This window comes from Ursus americanus, chromosome 28 (assembly GCF_024610735.1).
Source record: "Ursus americanus isolate L20-20 chromosome 28, mUrsAme1.1.p, whole genome shotgun sequence".
In the NCBI taxonomy this organism is placed as follows: domain Eukaryota; kingdom Metazoa; phylum Chordata; class Mammalia; order Carnivora; family Ursidae; genus Ursus; species Ursus americanus.
Window position 1 is genome coordinate 19,240,802 of NC_142154.1, and position 14,926 is coordinate 19,255,727.

Consider the following 14,926-nt stretch of genomic DNA (forward strand, 5'->3'; position numbering starts at 1 on the left):
ATACATTCTGCATTTCCCTGTTTAGTGTGGTCTTAGCTCTTGGTTTTGGGAAATAGTCTCATAATTAATTGTGTAGTCTATATTTTTGCTTTATTTGTGATTTTTATTAGGAATGGCTGTTGAATTTTTTTTTCACATTCCTGTTTGACCGATATTTTTTTCTTGTAATATTTGAATGTAATAAGGAATTATGTGATAGATCTTTAGTGTTAAGCCAGCCATATACTTGTGAAATAACCCTGCTGTGATCACTGTAAAATGATCTTTTAATACATTACTATATTCCATTAGCTAGCATTTTATTTAGAATTTTTTCCTCCATTTATAGTTTAAAATATTTATTATTTTCTGTTTGTCCTCTCATTGTCAAGGTTTGGGTGTTAAGCTACTTGTTAGCCTCAGACTGAATTGCTGATAGAATGTTGAAAATTTTTGAAATACACAAGATTTTTATGATACTGTTCTCTGAGTTACTATGCATGTTTGTAATTTTCCATAACAAAAAGTTTGAAAAAAATGCATTCTTGGACATGTATGTATTTCTCTAGGATAAACTTAGAAGTGGAATTACAGGTTTTTGCATGTTTGCCTTTTTTGTTTCAATAAGTAACTCCCATTTTGTCCTTAAGTAGTTGTACTTACTTACATTTATTTTACCATCCCTGTATCTCTTTCTCCATGTCCTTCCCTGTGTTTTGTGTTATCATGTGAAAGTTCTCACGAATAAGATAAGTTAAAGCTATTTTAATGTGCATTTTCCTAGTTACTGGTGAGGGTGAACATATTTTCATGTTTATTGTTATTTGTATATGTATATTTTTGGTGAATTATCTCTTCCTAATACTTGTTTTTCTCTTGAGTTGTCTCCTTTAAACTGATTTATAGTTCCTTATATGTTCTAAATATCAAATTCTTATATGTGTTGTTAGGCCAATATATAAATTGGTCAATACTAAAATATTAAGGTATTAAACTCATTACGTATGTTAGGTCGAACTATATGAAATTGCTCATATTCAGCTGTTTGAACTAAAAAAACCCATTTCATTTGGCTTAACCAAAAAAAATATATTTTTTAATTACTTGCATTTTTATGTAATTACTATTGTATAAGGGTTTTGTGCCTTGAGTTTTACTTTAACAGTCCTCTATTTTCAATGATACAAATTTTTAAAAAATATGTTTTAGACTTAAATTCCCATCTGAAATTGTATTTTTGTCATTAATATGCATAGAGATCTAATGTTTCTAAATTTGTGGACATTTGTCCTAACATCATTTATTGAATAAATAGCATGTTCTTCTCTGACAGTTTTGAACTGCCATTTCCATAATAAATTTTACTTCTGTGGATAGATTCATCTATTTTCTGTTTTATTACTTTGATCTGTTTTCTGTTTCTGTGGCAATACCGCTCAAGTTTTATTTACTAGGTTTTTATAACATTTTGATAGAACAAATCCCTTGTCATTGTTTTTCAAAGTTTGCTTGACTGTTCTTAGACTGTTCTCTTACAAATGATTTTCACAATCATCTTTATGCTCATAGTTTTTAAAATTTTACTAATGTGTAGTCTCCGGAGCAGAGAGGAAGAGAGAATTTCTAAACCCGGGGCTGTCTCAACTCCTGTGAAGCATGCGGATGATCATACACCTAAAACGGTAGAAGAAGTTGTAGTTGAGAGAAATGAGAAACAAGTGCCCACTCTTCCAGGTAAACCTAGCAAAATACTACATTCAGAAAACATTTGCAATCAGCCTAAATAAAATAATTGTCAGAATTTACAGACGACTTAAAGATACTACAGTGATTATGATTATTGTTATTTCTACAGTTAATACTACTGCTTCTCCTAATACCTCTGTTTGAATTTTTCTGTATTTGACTTCTCGCATATTCCTTATGGGTATGAGGTTGGCAGGGATCAGTAGGCTTTCATGATTTTTTAAAAAATTTGTCTGGATAGAAATAAAAATTTCATATATTTCATAGTTAACAGCTATTCACAGTGAGTAAAGTTGTTCTCCAGCACTGCTTATTTAGGAGAAATATAAGATTGGCTTAAGAAATATTTTAGTTATTTTACCTATTGAAAGTGTTTTCATAAACGCTGTAAGTTATACACTGTAGAGATGTATATGAGACCAGACATAAGAATCTGCAAGGTACCAAGATGAATTTGCTTGAAAGGCCAGGAGATTTGGGTTCTAATGTCTCTCAATTCCTTCTCTCAAATCTTTTTACTCTGCTTGTTTAGTAGCAAGAATGTGGATATTTGAAAACAAATTTTACCACTGTGAAGAGGGCTGCTTTGACAGCCTTAGAGAAATGTAGGGATTCTCTCTTTGTCTCTTTCCTCCTCTTCCTCCTCTTCCTGCCCCCCCCCACACCCCCCATAGATTTTTCAAACCCTAACAAGCTGAAGCTTTGGAAGGCACAGGTAACCGTGTAATATGCATACTTGCTGTAAAGACATCAGAATTTATAACTGTACTCTGTACTTTAAAATATATAGTATATATGTTCCTTATCAGGTTTTCTGAGCTTATATTTTTGCTGATGAATTTTTATGTATTTTGTGGGCTTTTTATTGTTTGGTATTTTCCTGGGTGCTTACATTATTATTCCAGTGTTTAATAAAGTGATTCCTGCACAATTTTTAAATTTTCTTTCTTTTAGAACCAAAGCCTGTGTATGCTCAAGTTGGACAACCAGACGTGGATTTACCTGTCAGTCCGTCTGATGGCGTCCTACCTAATTCAACTCATGAAGATGGGATTCTCCGGTAATGCGATTTTAAACTTGTATTGTTTTCTCTGTCCGTTATTCACTGTTGTTTAAGTGAGAATACTGTTGCAAACCATATTGCATATCCTTTTTAAAAGAGTGCATACCACTTGATGCTATGATTAAGGTTTTATTTCAAATTATTTATATGATAGAATTGGATTGGAGAACAAAAAAGAAACTTTGGGTGTTGACTTTCTCACCACTGTCACCTACCTAGTTTTTAGGTTGGGAATTACAAAAATTAAAAATTGTTTTCTGCTTAGAAATCAGAATTTTCACAAGTTTTCTAATGCCCTAGCATTTAAAAAAAGCAAACACGATTGTTTCTCCATTTTAACACTGTTGACATTTTGGACTGGGTCCTTGTTTATTGTGGTGGCCTGTCCTTCACAGTGTGGAATGTTAAGCAGCACCCCTGACCACTAGCTGCCAGTAGCACCTCCCAGTTGTAACAACCAAAAATGTCCGCAGACTTTGCCAAATGTTTCTTGGGGACAGAATCACCCTTGGCTTGAAAACTTGTGCTAGATTAGTTAGCAACTCAAAAGTAAGTTTTTTATATTCCATACCTTTTACTGTTCTGTTTTATACTTAATGAGATTGAGAGATAAATTTCAAACCATCTTGATCATCAAATTAGTCTTTTGTTGCCGCTGTGGTGAAAGGGATGTGATATAAGTAATTGAAAATAACCAAACTTTTAAGTGGGTTAGATGTAGACCCCTCTCTTACCTGTTTTCTTTGCTGAAGAAAATTGGGTTGTTACTGCAAGACCCAGCTAGATAGAAAGAACTCCTGAAATAGATGGGTAGGACACATGATTAAAATTGTATATTGTTAATATCAGATAACTGATAATTCAGAATTTTATAAATTATGAAGGAATAGTATCCTTCTTTTCTTTTGTTCAGAATTGCTGAAAGCATTTATAACTCCTTAAGGTTTAAGAAAACTGGAATGTTTAATTCCAGAGACCAGTTTCTCAAGAGAGCCCTGAAGAGCAGATACCAAGGAGGATTTGAGGTTGTGGGCAGCTGAGTCAGGAAACATTTGGTTATTCATTCAAATCCAGTGACTGGATTTGGGGCGGAAGTGGTTAATGGGTTTACTTTTTGTTACTGCAAGTAGTTGATGTAATGCAGGTAAAGCAGAGTATAAAATGTTAGTCATCTGGGGTACATGACACTGAGACTGGGCCTAAGGCTGTCCTTTATTTTTTATTTTTTTATTTTTTTAAAGATTTTATTTATTCATTTGAGAGAGAGAGAGCACAAGCAAGGGGAGAGGCTGAGGGAGAGGGAGAAGCAGGCTCCCTGCTGAGCAGGGAGCCCGATGCGGGACTTGATCCCAGGACCCTGAGATCATGACCTGAGCTGAAGGCAGACGCTTAACTGACTGAACCACCCAGGCATCCTAAAGCTGTCCTTTAAAAAGATAGATTTTACTAAGGGATGCAGACTACAATCAACGATTTTTACTTTTTGAGGCATAGTAGATCAGCCTGGGTTACGAAAGGACTGACTACCAGGGACCTGGAGTCTCAAGGACTTTGAGGGAGTGTTTCAAAAAGCTCTCTGTACAGTTGGTTTGGGAGAGGAGTCTGTGAGCAGGCTCTGGACTTCCCTGGAAAAATAGGACACTATCACAGCTAAATGATTCACATGGCCCAAGATAACACTGGCCAGTGCATTCATGGAGGCACCAGGGATGCCACCAACCCTGACAATGAATGACTGACTTCATCTAACCTACAGGCTCTGATGTTTAACGTCTAGTTAATGTCCGTTCCAGGTAAGGAAATGGAACAAGTGTGAATACCTTATAAGATCTGAAAGCTTAAGGTGGTCTTTAGTTGATTTAAAAGAATTAGATCCCCCTGTCTTTCCTCAACTCATTTATTCATTTATTTGATTTGTGTTTTTTACTTTCTATTGGCTTCTAATCATTTGTTAATTGTTACTTAGTGAATTAAGAGGAAAGGGACTTTTTCTGCACTTCGTGTCAGAGTAGGTAATAGAATTATGTGTCTTCTTGACTAGAAAAGTGAGAGAGTTACGGAAGCCTAGATGGGTAATTTGTAATTATGTATGTAAAATGTGATTAGTTACCTTAAAGGGTAGTTTGTAATTATGATCGTTTCTGCCTACCCATTCTTCTAAGACACCCTTTAGTTTTTATTTCAGGACGATCACAAGGTTTTGGCACTACACTGATTATAAAAGAATGTGCATACATTAATTCCTTTTCCATTCTCTCTCTAGTAAGAAAAGGGCAGAGATTGAACATGTGACTAATCCAGAAAGGCTGAATGATGATAAGTTTTTTATTTGAAATTCAAAGAGGCTGCAGAGTAAGTGATCTGTGTCAGAGTGCACCAACTGCCAAGCTTAAAAACCACTGTCTCTTGGCTGTGGAGATCACAGTGCTTGGAGCCTCATTTTGATTCCCTGCTTTAGGAAAATTTGTCAATTTATGCTTCAGTTTCTACCTTTGAAAAACAGTACTTCTTAGTTAATCTGTATAGATAATACGGTATGAATTGGGATGGAAAAAATGGAAGATGTTTTTAACCATTGCAAATGCCCCGTATGCATCCAAGACACTAAGAGTTGGGAAAACATTGTTTTAAAGTAGTTTTATAAGTTAGTTGTAAAAAGTAATTGCATATTAAATTCAGATATTTTAAAACTTATTAATCAGAGAATAAAAGAAAGTGCCAGTAAAGCTGATTTGGAGTTCTAATACTAAATTGTATTCAGTAAATTAGTGGTATGAGGGGAATTTCAGAGATGATGGTTCTTTGTTTCATTCTGAGTGTGGTTTTCATTGTAGCAGTTTACTGTAACTTTTCAAGCTTCTCTTAACCGTTTTAAATAAAATATTTGTTTTAACAGGCCCAGCATGAAATTGGTAAAATTCAGAAAAGGAGATAGTGTGGGTCTGCGCCTGGCTGGTGGAAATGATGTTGGAATATTTGTAGCTGGTGTTCTAGAAGATAGCCCTGCAGCCAAAGAAGGCTTAGAAGAGGGTGATCAAATTCTCAGGGTATGTCAGTATATCAGAGATATGGTTTGAAAGTACTTAGATCTTTAGAGAAAGACATCAAATACAACAAACCTATTATTATAATTTAGTTGTAGTCTTAAGTCAGTCTCTTGAACCCAGTAACCGTTTCAGAAGAGGAATCCATCTGGTCTTGGTTGTACTGGCCTCGTCTCTTCCCATTTCTGCATTTGCTCTTGTTTATTGCCGTGATATGTGTTACTACAGAATGTGATCCTCTGGTTTCATTTAATCTCATAGAACCTACCAAAAAAAAAATAGGTCTTAGATCCCTATAATATCCACCAAGTAGTCTTTTTAAGTTCAACTAGACATTCAGGCTGACAGGACTAACATGGGCCACAACTTGCCATCAGTTTTTCCTCTCCCATGGGAGAGGGAGCAGTCCTTGCAGCAGTCCACATAGCGCTGTGGGGCTTTCTTTACCCTGCAGATGGCTCACATGCAAGGAAATGGGGTGTCCATCGGGCAAATGTGTCAGCTCCCTGGCTCTGAAGCTTCATACCCCACAAGAGACAGGACCAGTTACAGGAGTCAAAAAGCCCAGCTTAGGTGTGGTCTCTCTTCTTTTGCTGTTGTTGTTTTTCTATCTTTGCCATAAGCGATGCTGTCTGGTCATATAGTATCATCTTTATCTGTCTCCTTAAAACATCCAGATCTCTTGGCAGATAAACTATGTCCTGTTTTAACCAGAAGATCATATCTATTAAATGTGAGTTCCTATTTGCTCTACCTCGCCAGTGCAGACTGTCATTGCCACCTCTATTCTGGTCTTTCTGCATTTGGTCTACCTCCTGCCCCATGTCCTGGATTCAGTCTCTAGCTCAGAACCTTGCTGCTTTGCTCATGGTTTTCTCTTTCCCTCTCCTCTGGCTCTTCATCTGTCCTCCACTGTCTTACCTCTCTCCTTTTGCTGTTGAAATTGTCAGCGCCTACCCTGCTTCCTTTTTAGTCATCACTGTCATGAAGTTTTATAGTCTGACTTCTACCATAACCACTACTCAAATCTGAAGTTTCATAAGCCATCATTGACCTATTGGCACCCTCAGCCCTCATTTTCCTTTATTTCCTAGCAGTGTTTTGACTGTCTTAAGTAATCTTTCTTGAAGAGCTTTCTTCCTTGGATTCCATAGTACTGTCATTCTGGTACTTGTCTAATCTTATAAATTCTTTTCCACCCTTCCTTAATGGTTCTTCTAAAGCTTGGAGAATGTCAGCAGCTCCCTGCTTCTCTCTTGCTACAGGTCTCCATCTCGACTTTGAGGGCTTATGTCAGCAGCCCACCATCAGCATCTTCACTTTGAGCTCTGCCTGAGTCCCCTCCCTACTGTGCCAGCTACTTGTGGCCATTTTCCTCCTTCTCTCCTTTCCCTTCAAACTTCCCATAAAAGTCAGGCTATCATCTTTGACTTACTGGTTTCCATCTGACACTGTACTTTGATTCCTCCTGGTGGTATTTACATTGTACACAGACAAACCATCATCATGCAGATGATGTTCACTATACTAAAGAAATTAAACAGACCTATCTCTTAACCATCTCATATCCTATTTGAAATAATCAGGGCATACATACATCATTTTATTTTATTTTTTAAAAGCTCTTACTTTCTTTTTAAAGTAAGCTCTACCCCCAAACATGGGGCTCAAATTCACAACCCCGAGATCAAGAGTCACGTGCTCTACCAACTGAGCCATCCAGGCATCCTTATGTACATCATTTTAAAATTATTTCTTAATAATTTGCTTTTGTTTTGTATCATAAAAGTAGTGCATGTTAATTTTTTTATTAATGTGGAAAATTTTCAAACGGTAAAAAGAAGAAAATCTACCTGTAATCCTGCATATAGTCACCAATAACATTTTGATAATTTTCCATTGTTCCTTAAGAGCTTCTGATTTAAGTATATACTGACTTCGCAGACATTGAGCTTACATCATACAGATAGATGGTCTTACAGAGTTGGGACAATGCATACACGGTTTCTTTTTATCTTCCTTCTGATTTCTTTTTCAGAGACTAGTAAAAAGTAAGGCTCTATTATTAAATTCACAGAATTAAAGAAAATCTTTTTTTGTTGAGGTATATTGGTATACAACATTTTATTAGTTTTGAGTTACATTCGTGGAATTTATAATTTCAAAATGTAAAGCCAGAGTTTATAATAATAAATATTTGGAATTAGTTGTCTTTTTGGTCTAAATTGGTTAGATTTTGCAGTAGATGATCATTAATGCCAGGATGCATTGTGGCTACTCTTTCAGTGAATTTAACACTTTTATTCAATTTACTTGGTTTCTACATATTTTAAATTAGAGTATATTATTTTTCTCCAAAGGAAAGTCAGTTTTTTCCCTCTGAAAGCTGTGATATTTCCAAATTAGGTAAAGTCTGAGAATCTTTGTTTTCTGTGTAGATAAGTATTTTCATAATCTTAAAATATGACCAAGAGTAATTCGTGAAATATATTTTAACAGGTAAACAATGTAGATTTCACAAACATCATAAGAGAAGAAGCTGTCCTTTTCCTACTCGACCTCCCTAAAGGAGAAGAAGTGACCATATTGGCTCAGAAGAAGAAAGATGGTGAGATACTGTCAGAAAATGGAGAAAATCTATAGAATTTTGAGAACTTAAATAGGGATTTTAATTTCCACTTTTAAATAAATCATTCACAGTTGAGTGATAAATGAATTTTTTAACCTCAGAGTTTAAGTCACTTAGAGACACAGTCTTACACTATGCTCATTAGAAAACACGATAATAGGACCACCTTTATGACATTTTAGTTTAAGTAGAATACTATCCAGCCCTTCACAAGGCATAGAAAAATCCTGGTGGTTTATTAGCCATCAGAACCATACAAAGTATAGTTAGCTTCCAAATTTTTTCATTGATGTTGTGTAAGCAATACATTTTTGTGTTAGCATTAATTAAAGAGAATGCTTTATTTTCTTTGATTAGGCAGATACGCTTTTCAGTTAGAACAGGGTTTCTCAACCTCAGCACTATTGTCGTTTTGGGCCAAATAATTCTTTTTTGTAGGAGCTGACTTTTTTGTAGGATGCTTAGAAACATCCCTGGCCTCTATCCACTAGATCCCAGTAGCACACATACCCAATCAAGAATGTCTCCAGATATTGCCAAATATCCCCTGGGGGAACAAAATTACCCTCATTTGAAAACCACTTATTTAGAAAATGGGAATATGTGTAATATTTGTAGCAAAATTAAGTTAGATGATATAAATAGCACTATGTGTGGTTTTGGACAAGTTGCTTGATCTGTTTCTGCGTTACTCTCCTCATCTGCAAAATGGAGGTGCTAAGCATTCCTATTTCATGAAGTAATGGTGCTGCACATGAGATAGAATGCCTGATGTGGTACCTCACACAGAGGAAGGATTCAACGTATGTTGAATGCTGTTGGTTTTATTATTATTGCCCCAGCATCTTCACATAATCTGTTTTCTTCAGAGTAATTTCTTATTTTACTAGCTATTGATAATGTTTTTGTTTTGATTCCTTTTAGTTTATCGTCGCATCGTAGAATCAGATGTAGGAGATTCTTTCTATATTAGAACCCATTTTGAATATGAAAAGGAATCTCCCTATGGACTTAGTTTTAACAAAGGAGAGGTGTTCCGTGTTGTGGATACCTTATACAATGGGAAACTAGGCTCTTGGCTCGCTATTCGAATTGGTAAAAATCATAAAGAAGTAGAACGAGGCATCATCCCTAACAAGAACAGGTATGAATGTTTGGATACTTCTCATATAATAAGTAAATGATGATGGAAGACTTGAATCCCATTGGGACATTTTGGCAATGTAAAGAATTAGTTTTCATTGTATTCACTGTATCTGTGACTGAATTAGTTGTACAAACTATTTTATTTTTTTATTTTATTATTTCTTTATTTAAGTGGGCTCCATGCTCAGTGTGGAGACCAATGTGGGGCTTTGAACTCACGACCCTGAGATCAAGACCTGAACTGAGATCAAGAGTCAGATGCTTAACCGACTGAACCTCCCAAATGCCCCCAAAACTTCTTTATCTTAGTTTAGCCATGAAGGTTTAAGCTGCATGTGAAGTTGTGTCCAGTATTTTGATATTTTGTTTCATCTGTGGGTCTTTTTCCATTTTGTTTTTTTAAATATATTTATCCATCTGTTGTCTATCCTCTATCTTGTTTAGGGCTGAGCAGTTAGCCAGTGTACAGTACACACTTCCAAAAACAGCTGGGGGAGACCGTGCTGACTTCTGGAGATTCCGGGGTCTTCGCAGTTCCAAGAGAAATCTTCGAAAGAGCAGAGAGGATTTGTCAGCTCAGCCAGTTCAAACAAAGTTTCCAGCCTATGAAAGAGTTGTTCTTCGAGAAGGTAGTTTATTTTCTATAGATTAACCTTAATGCCATTTAACGTCAATGTGCTTAAGAAAGAAAAAGTATGAACTATGTTATTTTTTTCTTTGAATTTCTCCCCAGCTGGATTTCTGAGGCCTGTAACTATCTTTGGACCCATAGCTGATGTTGCCAGAGAAAAGCTGGCAAGAGAGGAACCAGATATTTATCAGATTGCAAGTAAGTGGCCTTAAGACTGACTTAGATGAGGTTGAGGGTATTACCTTATTTGGTATTCCTCTAAAGGATGGGTCTGTCCATTCACTTAATAGAAGTAAAACTTCCTATAAGTGAAAATTTGCAATTTACCCAGTTTATTTAATTTGGAGGGAAATTTGAGTGATTGTATCCTTGTTCTACTAATACCCTTTAATAATAAAAAGAATCACCATTTATGAAGCTCTGGGCTTTATATGAAAATTGTATACTATCTTGTTTAATAAATCCTGACAATATCACCATGTCATAAATATTAGAGTATCCATGCTGAAGTTGAGCAGCTTGAGTCTTAGGGTGGTCGGGACCATCACCAACCAATTTCTTTACTCTAAACTTTCCTAATGACACCCAGCTAGTGAGTGACAAAACTCAACTTTGAACCCAACCCTTCCTGGCTTCAGTCCAGTGCTTTCAGTCATTGAGCTAAGAGAAACACTCTTTTTACTAGGGTAATAAAAGCATGGTTCATGCCATCAGTTATTATTGTAGGCATTTACAGTAAGTTAGTGTTAAATATAAATATTGAAGATCTAGTGCTTTAAATGCCTAACAGATTTTGCTTGCAGATTCTTTTATTATTTAATTAGTTTAGCTATTGTGGTACTTTAAATATACAGACTTAGTTATGACCGCTTTGGCTTGCTTTGAGCTATATATAAAAACTTAAACTATTTTTTTCCCTCTAATTATAGAAATAGTCTCTATTTGGAAAGCTTAGAAAATTAATTTTGATGTATATCATCATCCTAAATTTTACCCTGTTGTATTTTCTTCCACCCTGTTGCCGTTTGTAAGCAAACTTTTGTGTGGAGCTTTATTTATTGTTTTCCTTCTTAATAGATAATACCTTATTTTTTTTATTCATTTTGCAACCTAATTTTGGTTGATTAGCTTCTGTTGTTTACATAGTTGGTTTTAATTTTATATTTTATAAAGGATGGAGACATCTGTCCATATTTTATTTGCTTGTTTCTGCTCTGCTTTGTTTCCCAAAAGATTTAAATCCTCAGGAATATAGCTTTTCCCGTATTTATGATAATTTTCTCAGAATTCCCAAATATAGGTGGGAATGAGCCGTGTAGTTGGTGTTTCTACTGTCACTAGATAAGACCCGCATTAACAGTTTTAATTTAAAGAATCAGAACATTGCTTTTTTATTATATTGCTTTTTACTTAGGTTGTTGGTGAAGTTGAATGAAGATTGTTTTATGAAACAGAAGATTTGCAGACAAATGATAGTAAAATTTGAGGAAGTTTAGAAAATGTATATTTCTTTTTTTTTTTTTTTAAGATTTTATTTATTTATTTGACAGAGACAGCCAGCGAGAGAGGGAACACAAGCAGGGGGAGAGGGGGAGAAGAAGAAGCAGGCTCCCAGCGGAGCAGGGAGCCCAATGAGGGGCTCAATCCCAGGACCCTGGGATTATGCCCTGAGCGGAAGGCAGATGCTTAATGACTGAGCCACCCAGGTGCCCCGAAAATGTTTATTTCTGATTCCCTATTCAGTTTGTTAGTTTTTTCAGAAGAGTTTTTTTTGGGTCGTTGATAGGTAACATTTGGCCTAAAGAAGTTGGTGGTGACCCCACCCCTAACCAAACCTAGGGTTTTTAAATTTAGGAAAAGTAAGTGTGAAGACTTGTAAAGTTCTACCTGAGGGAGTAACTGGTTGCTTTAATTGGGTTTATTCTACATTTCAGCCGGGCTCTTTAAAAAGGGATTCAGATAGCTTAGTTATGTATCCTTCTGAGTCCAATGAGAGTATTTTTTGTTAAAGAATTAGTAGTATTTTCTCCAGCCAAAACTCCCATTTGATCTCTCTCTTTAATTCTCTGTTCACCAGATTTGAAATTCTGCCGTTTGCTCGTGGAGCTTTATCTTAGGTTAGTCTTGTTCTCTAGAGTCATTCAGCTTGTCCTTCAGTGTGACCTTTGCCCTTCCAAATCTCTGATTTTGTCTGATCTGAAACACCAGAGCTCCTCTTCGTCTTTCATGCTTTCCTTGTGACCAGAGTCACAAACCTTGCTTTGCCGTTTTAGTGAAGAACTTTGTGTAAATTGGACCTTTGAGATTTTTGGTTAGTAACTGGCTCAAGGTGCACTTGGCATATTATATACCAGTAGGGTGGGACAGGTTGCCAGTGTGAAACCACAGGCTGTCTCAGTTACAAATTAACAGCCTTCTCTGCTCCCAGGTTCCAAAAAGGCCTCTAACCCAGAACTCCCCAGCCAGTCTGCTACAGCATTGTTGCTGATGGGTTGTGGACCTGCCCAGGTATTGATTTCATCAGCCCCCCAGTGGCTGGATGGGGCTCCACCCAGAAGAGGCCTCCTAAGTTTATCTCTGTTGGCCATACAAATAATGCCTTTTTCTCTGCATGTCACAATGTGTAAAACATTTGGAAATAGTGCCATGCCAAGCCATCTTAGAGCGTTAGTCAAAAGAAAAAACGTGTGCATACATACATATTTTTACATCTTTTTTAATGTCTTTCTCCAGGACATAGAAAAATTTTGGAAAACATAAAAAACATGTATTAAAACTCACGTTATTTCAAGTTTTAGTATTTTATTTATACCAAAATAGAATTTATAATTTTATTTTCCTTTAATGGAAACAAGCTCATCAATATTATTTTTAAATCTCCTTTTTAAAATTTAATTCTCAGTTGAAGGAATTGCCATATTTGACAATTTTTCTTGACCAAGTGACAGTCTTAAATAATTCTTACTCAGGTTTCACTTACTGATTCTATTTAAAATTTTGGTATGTTGTTTATTGTGGATTATTAATTTTGAGCTTTCAAACAACATATTGCAGCTAAGTATTACTTGATTGCTGAGGTTTTTTGGCACCCCATTGAATACTGCTCCTGAAGCAAGTGCCTCACTTGGCTTGTCTAATTCCAGAATTGTTGGGAAGTGTTAATCTAACCTATTGGAACTCAGCCAGGGGCAGTTCTGTCCCATTGAGGATACTGGCCACTCCTGGAGACATTTTTATTGGTCATAATGTGGACGAGAGGCATGTAGCAGGAGGAGGCCAGAAATGCTGCTGAACAGGCTATAGTGCACAGGACGGCCCCTATAACTAAGTACTTTGGAGCCCAGTGTGTGGTGTAGTGCCCAGTAGTTGAGAAACCATGGTCTAACCAATGGACATTTGATGTTTTGTTTTTGTCCTGTGATGTCATGAATAGAAAGTGAACCACGAGATGCTGGAACTGACCAACGTAGCTCTGGAATTATTCGCCTTCATACAATAAAGCAAATTATAGATCAGGTAAGTTATTAAAATTGATCTATTTCATTATAATCTGTGAATGTTGTATTTTTGAGTGGGATGGAGTTTAGTTAATTTGGAAGTGGTAGTTTTTAAAAATTACTACTCGTCTACCATAAGAAGATTAAACCCATACTGAAAGGCATTCCAATAACCACTTTCAAGGAAACAGTATGGGAATATGTTACTCCACAAGATCATGTCAGGCACATTAAATTCGTATACTTTTTTTCACTTACAGAACACAGATAATACTGTCAACTTGCAAGTATTGGGGCTATTTTTAAGTGAGCTGGTGAAGTGTTTTGTTTTGTTTTGTTTTAATTGGGCTAGAAATCATATTGAATTCTGATTACAAATTTTTCTAACATGTACTCTAGAGACATTTTGGAGCCCGATTAAAGGTCCATTACCATTGGAATGTAGTGTAGGCTGTGACTTTTTTTGAAGGTGATGATTCTTAATTAACTGTATCTTGTGTCCTTGTTTATTTTGTGTGTGTGCGTGCCTCCAGGACAAACATGCTTTATTAGATGTAACACCAAATGCAGTTGATCGTCTGAATTATGCCCAGTGGTATCCAATTGTAGTATTTCTTAACCCTGATTCTAAGCAAGGTGTGAAAACTATGAGAATGAGGTTATGTCCAGAATCCCGGAAAAGTGCCAGGAAATTATATGAACGATCTCATAAACTTCGTAAAAATAATCATCATCTTTTTACAAGTGAGTATATTAAAGGCCTTTATGTAGTTTAAAATGTCTAGGCAACAATATGTAGACAAAAATACTGTGGTGTTCAAATGCTAAAAGCTGAATGTAACCTTTGCCTTGGAAAGCTTCCTGTTGTATTAACAGCTGATGTTTGAGTCAAAGAAAATGTACAGCACCAAAATAGAAATTTCAGAGGTGTGTGTCCTCAAACATTATCCATCAAAAACTAAGAATGATGATTGAGCTAATGCATACAGAGTTGAATGAATTCTGGCTTTTGACTGTTCTAATTGTAAAACAATGTTGTTAATTTATTTTCAGCTACAATTAACTTAAATTCAATGAATGATGGTTGGTATGGTGCATTGAAAGAAGCAATTCAGCAACAACAGAACCAGTTGGTATGGGTTTCTGAGGGAAAGGTAAGAAACTTCCTGTTACTTAACCCTTACAGTGGTT

General features: G+C 35.9%; 1 protein-coding gene across 8 annotated transcripts in view; it reads left to right on the top strand.

The window, feature by feature from the left end:
• TJP1 (tight junction protein 1) overlaps positions 1-14,926 on the top strand; it is a 241,216-nt gene that overhangs the window by 202,148 nt on the left and 24,142 nt on the right. For all 8 annotated transcript variants that reach the window (XM_045795363.2, XM_045795364.2, XM_045795365.2 and 5 more), the window contains 10 exons: positions 1,574-1,713; positions 2,680-2,785; positions 5,685-5,835; positions 8,332-8,440; positions 9,386-9,605; positions 10,052-10,236; positions 10,341-10,436; positions 13,672-13,754; positions 14,269-14,479; positions 14,789-14,889. In XM_045795363.2, coding sequence (XP_045651319.2) covers positions 1,574-1,713; positions 2,680-2,785; positions 5,685-5,835; positions 8,332-8,440; positions 9,386-9,605; positions 10,052-10,236; positions 10,341-10,436; positions 13,672-13,754; positions 14,269-14,479; positions 14,789-14,889 — 1,402 coding nt within the window. The remainder of the gene's footprint in view (positions 1-1,573; positions 1,714-2,679; positions 2,786-5,684; positions 5,836-8,331; positions 8,441-9,385; positions 9,606-10,051; positions 10,237-10,340; positions 10,437-13,671; positions 13,755-14,268; positions 14,480-14,788; positions 14,890-14,926) is intronic.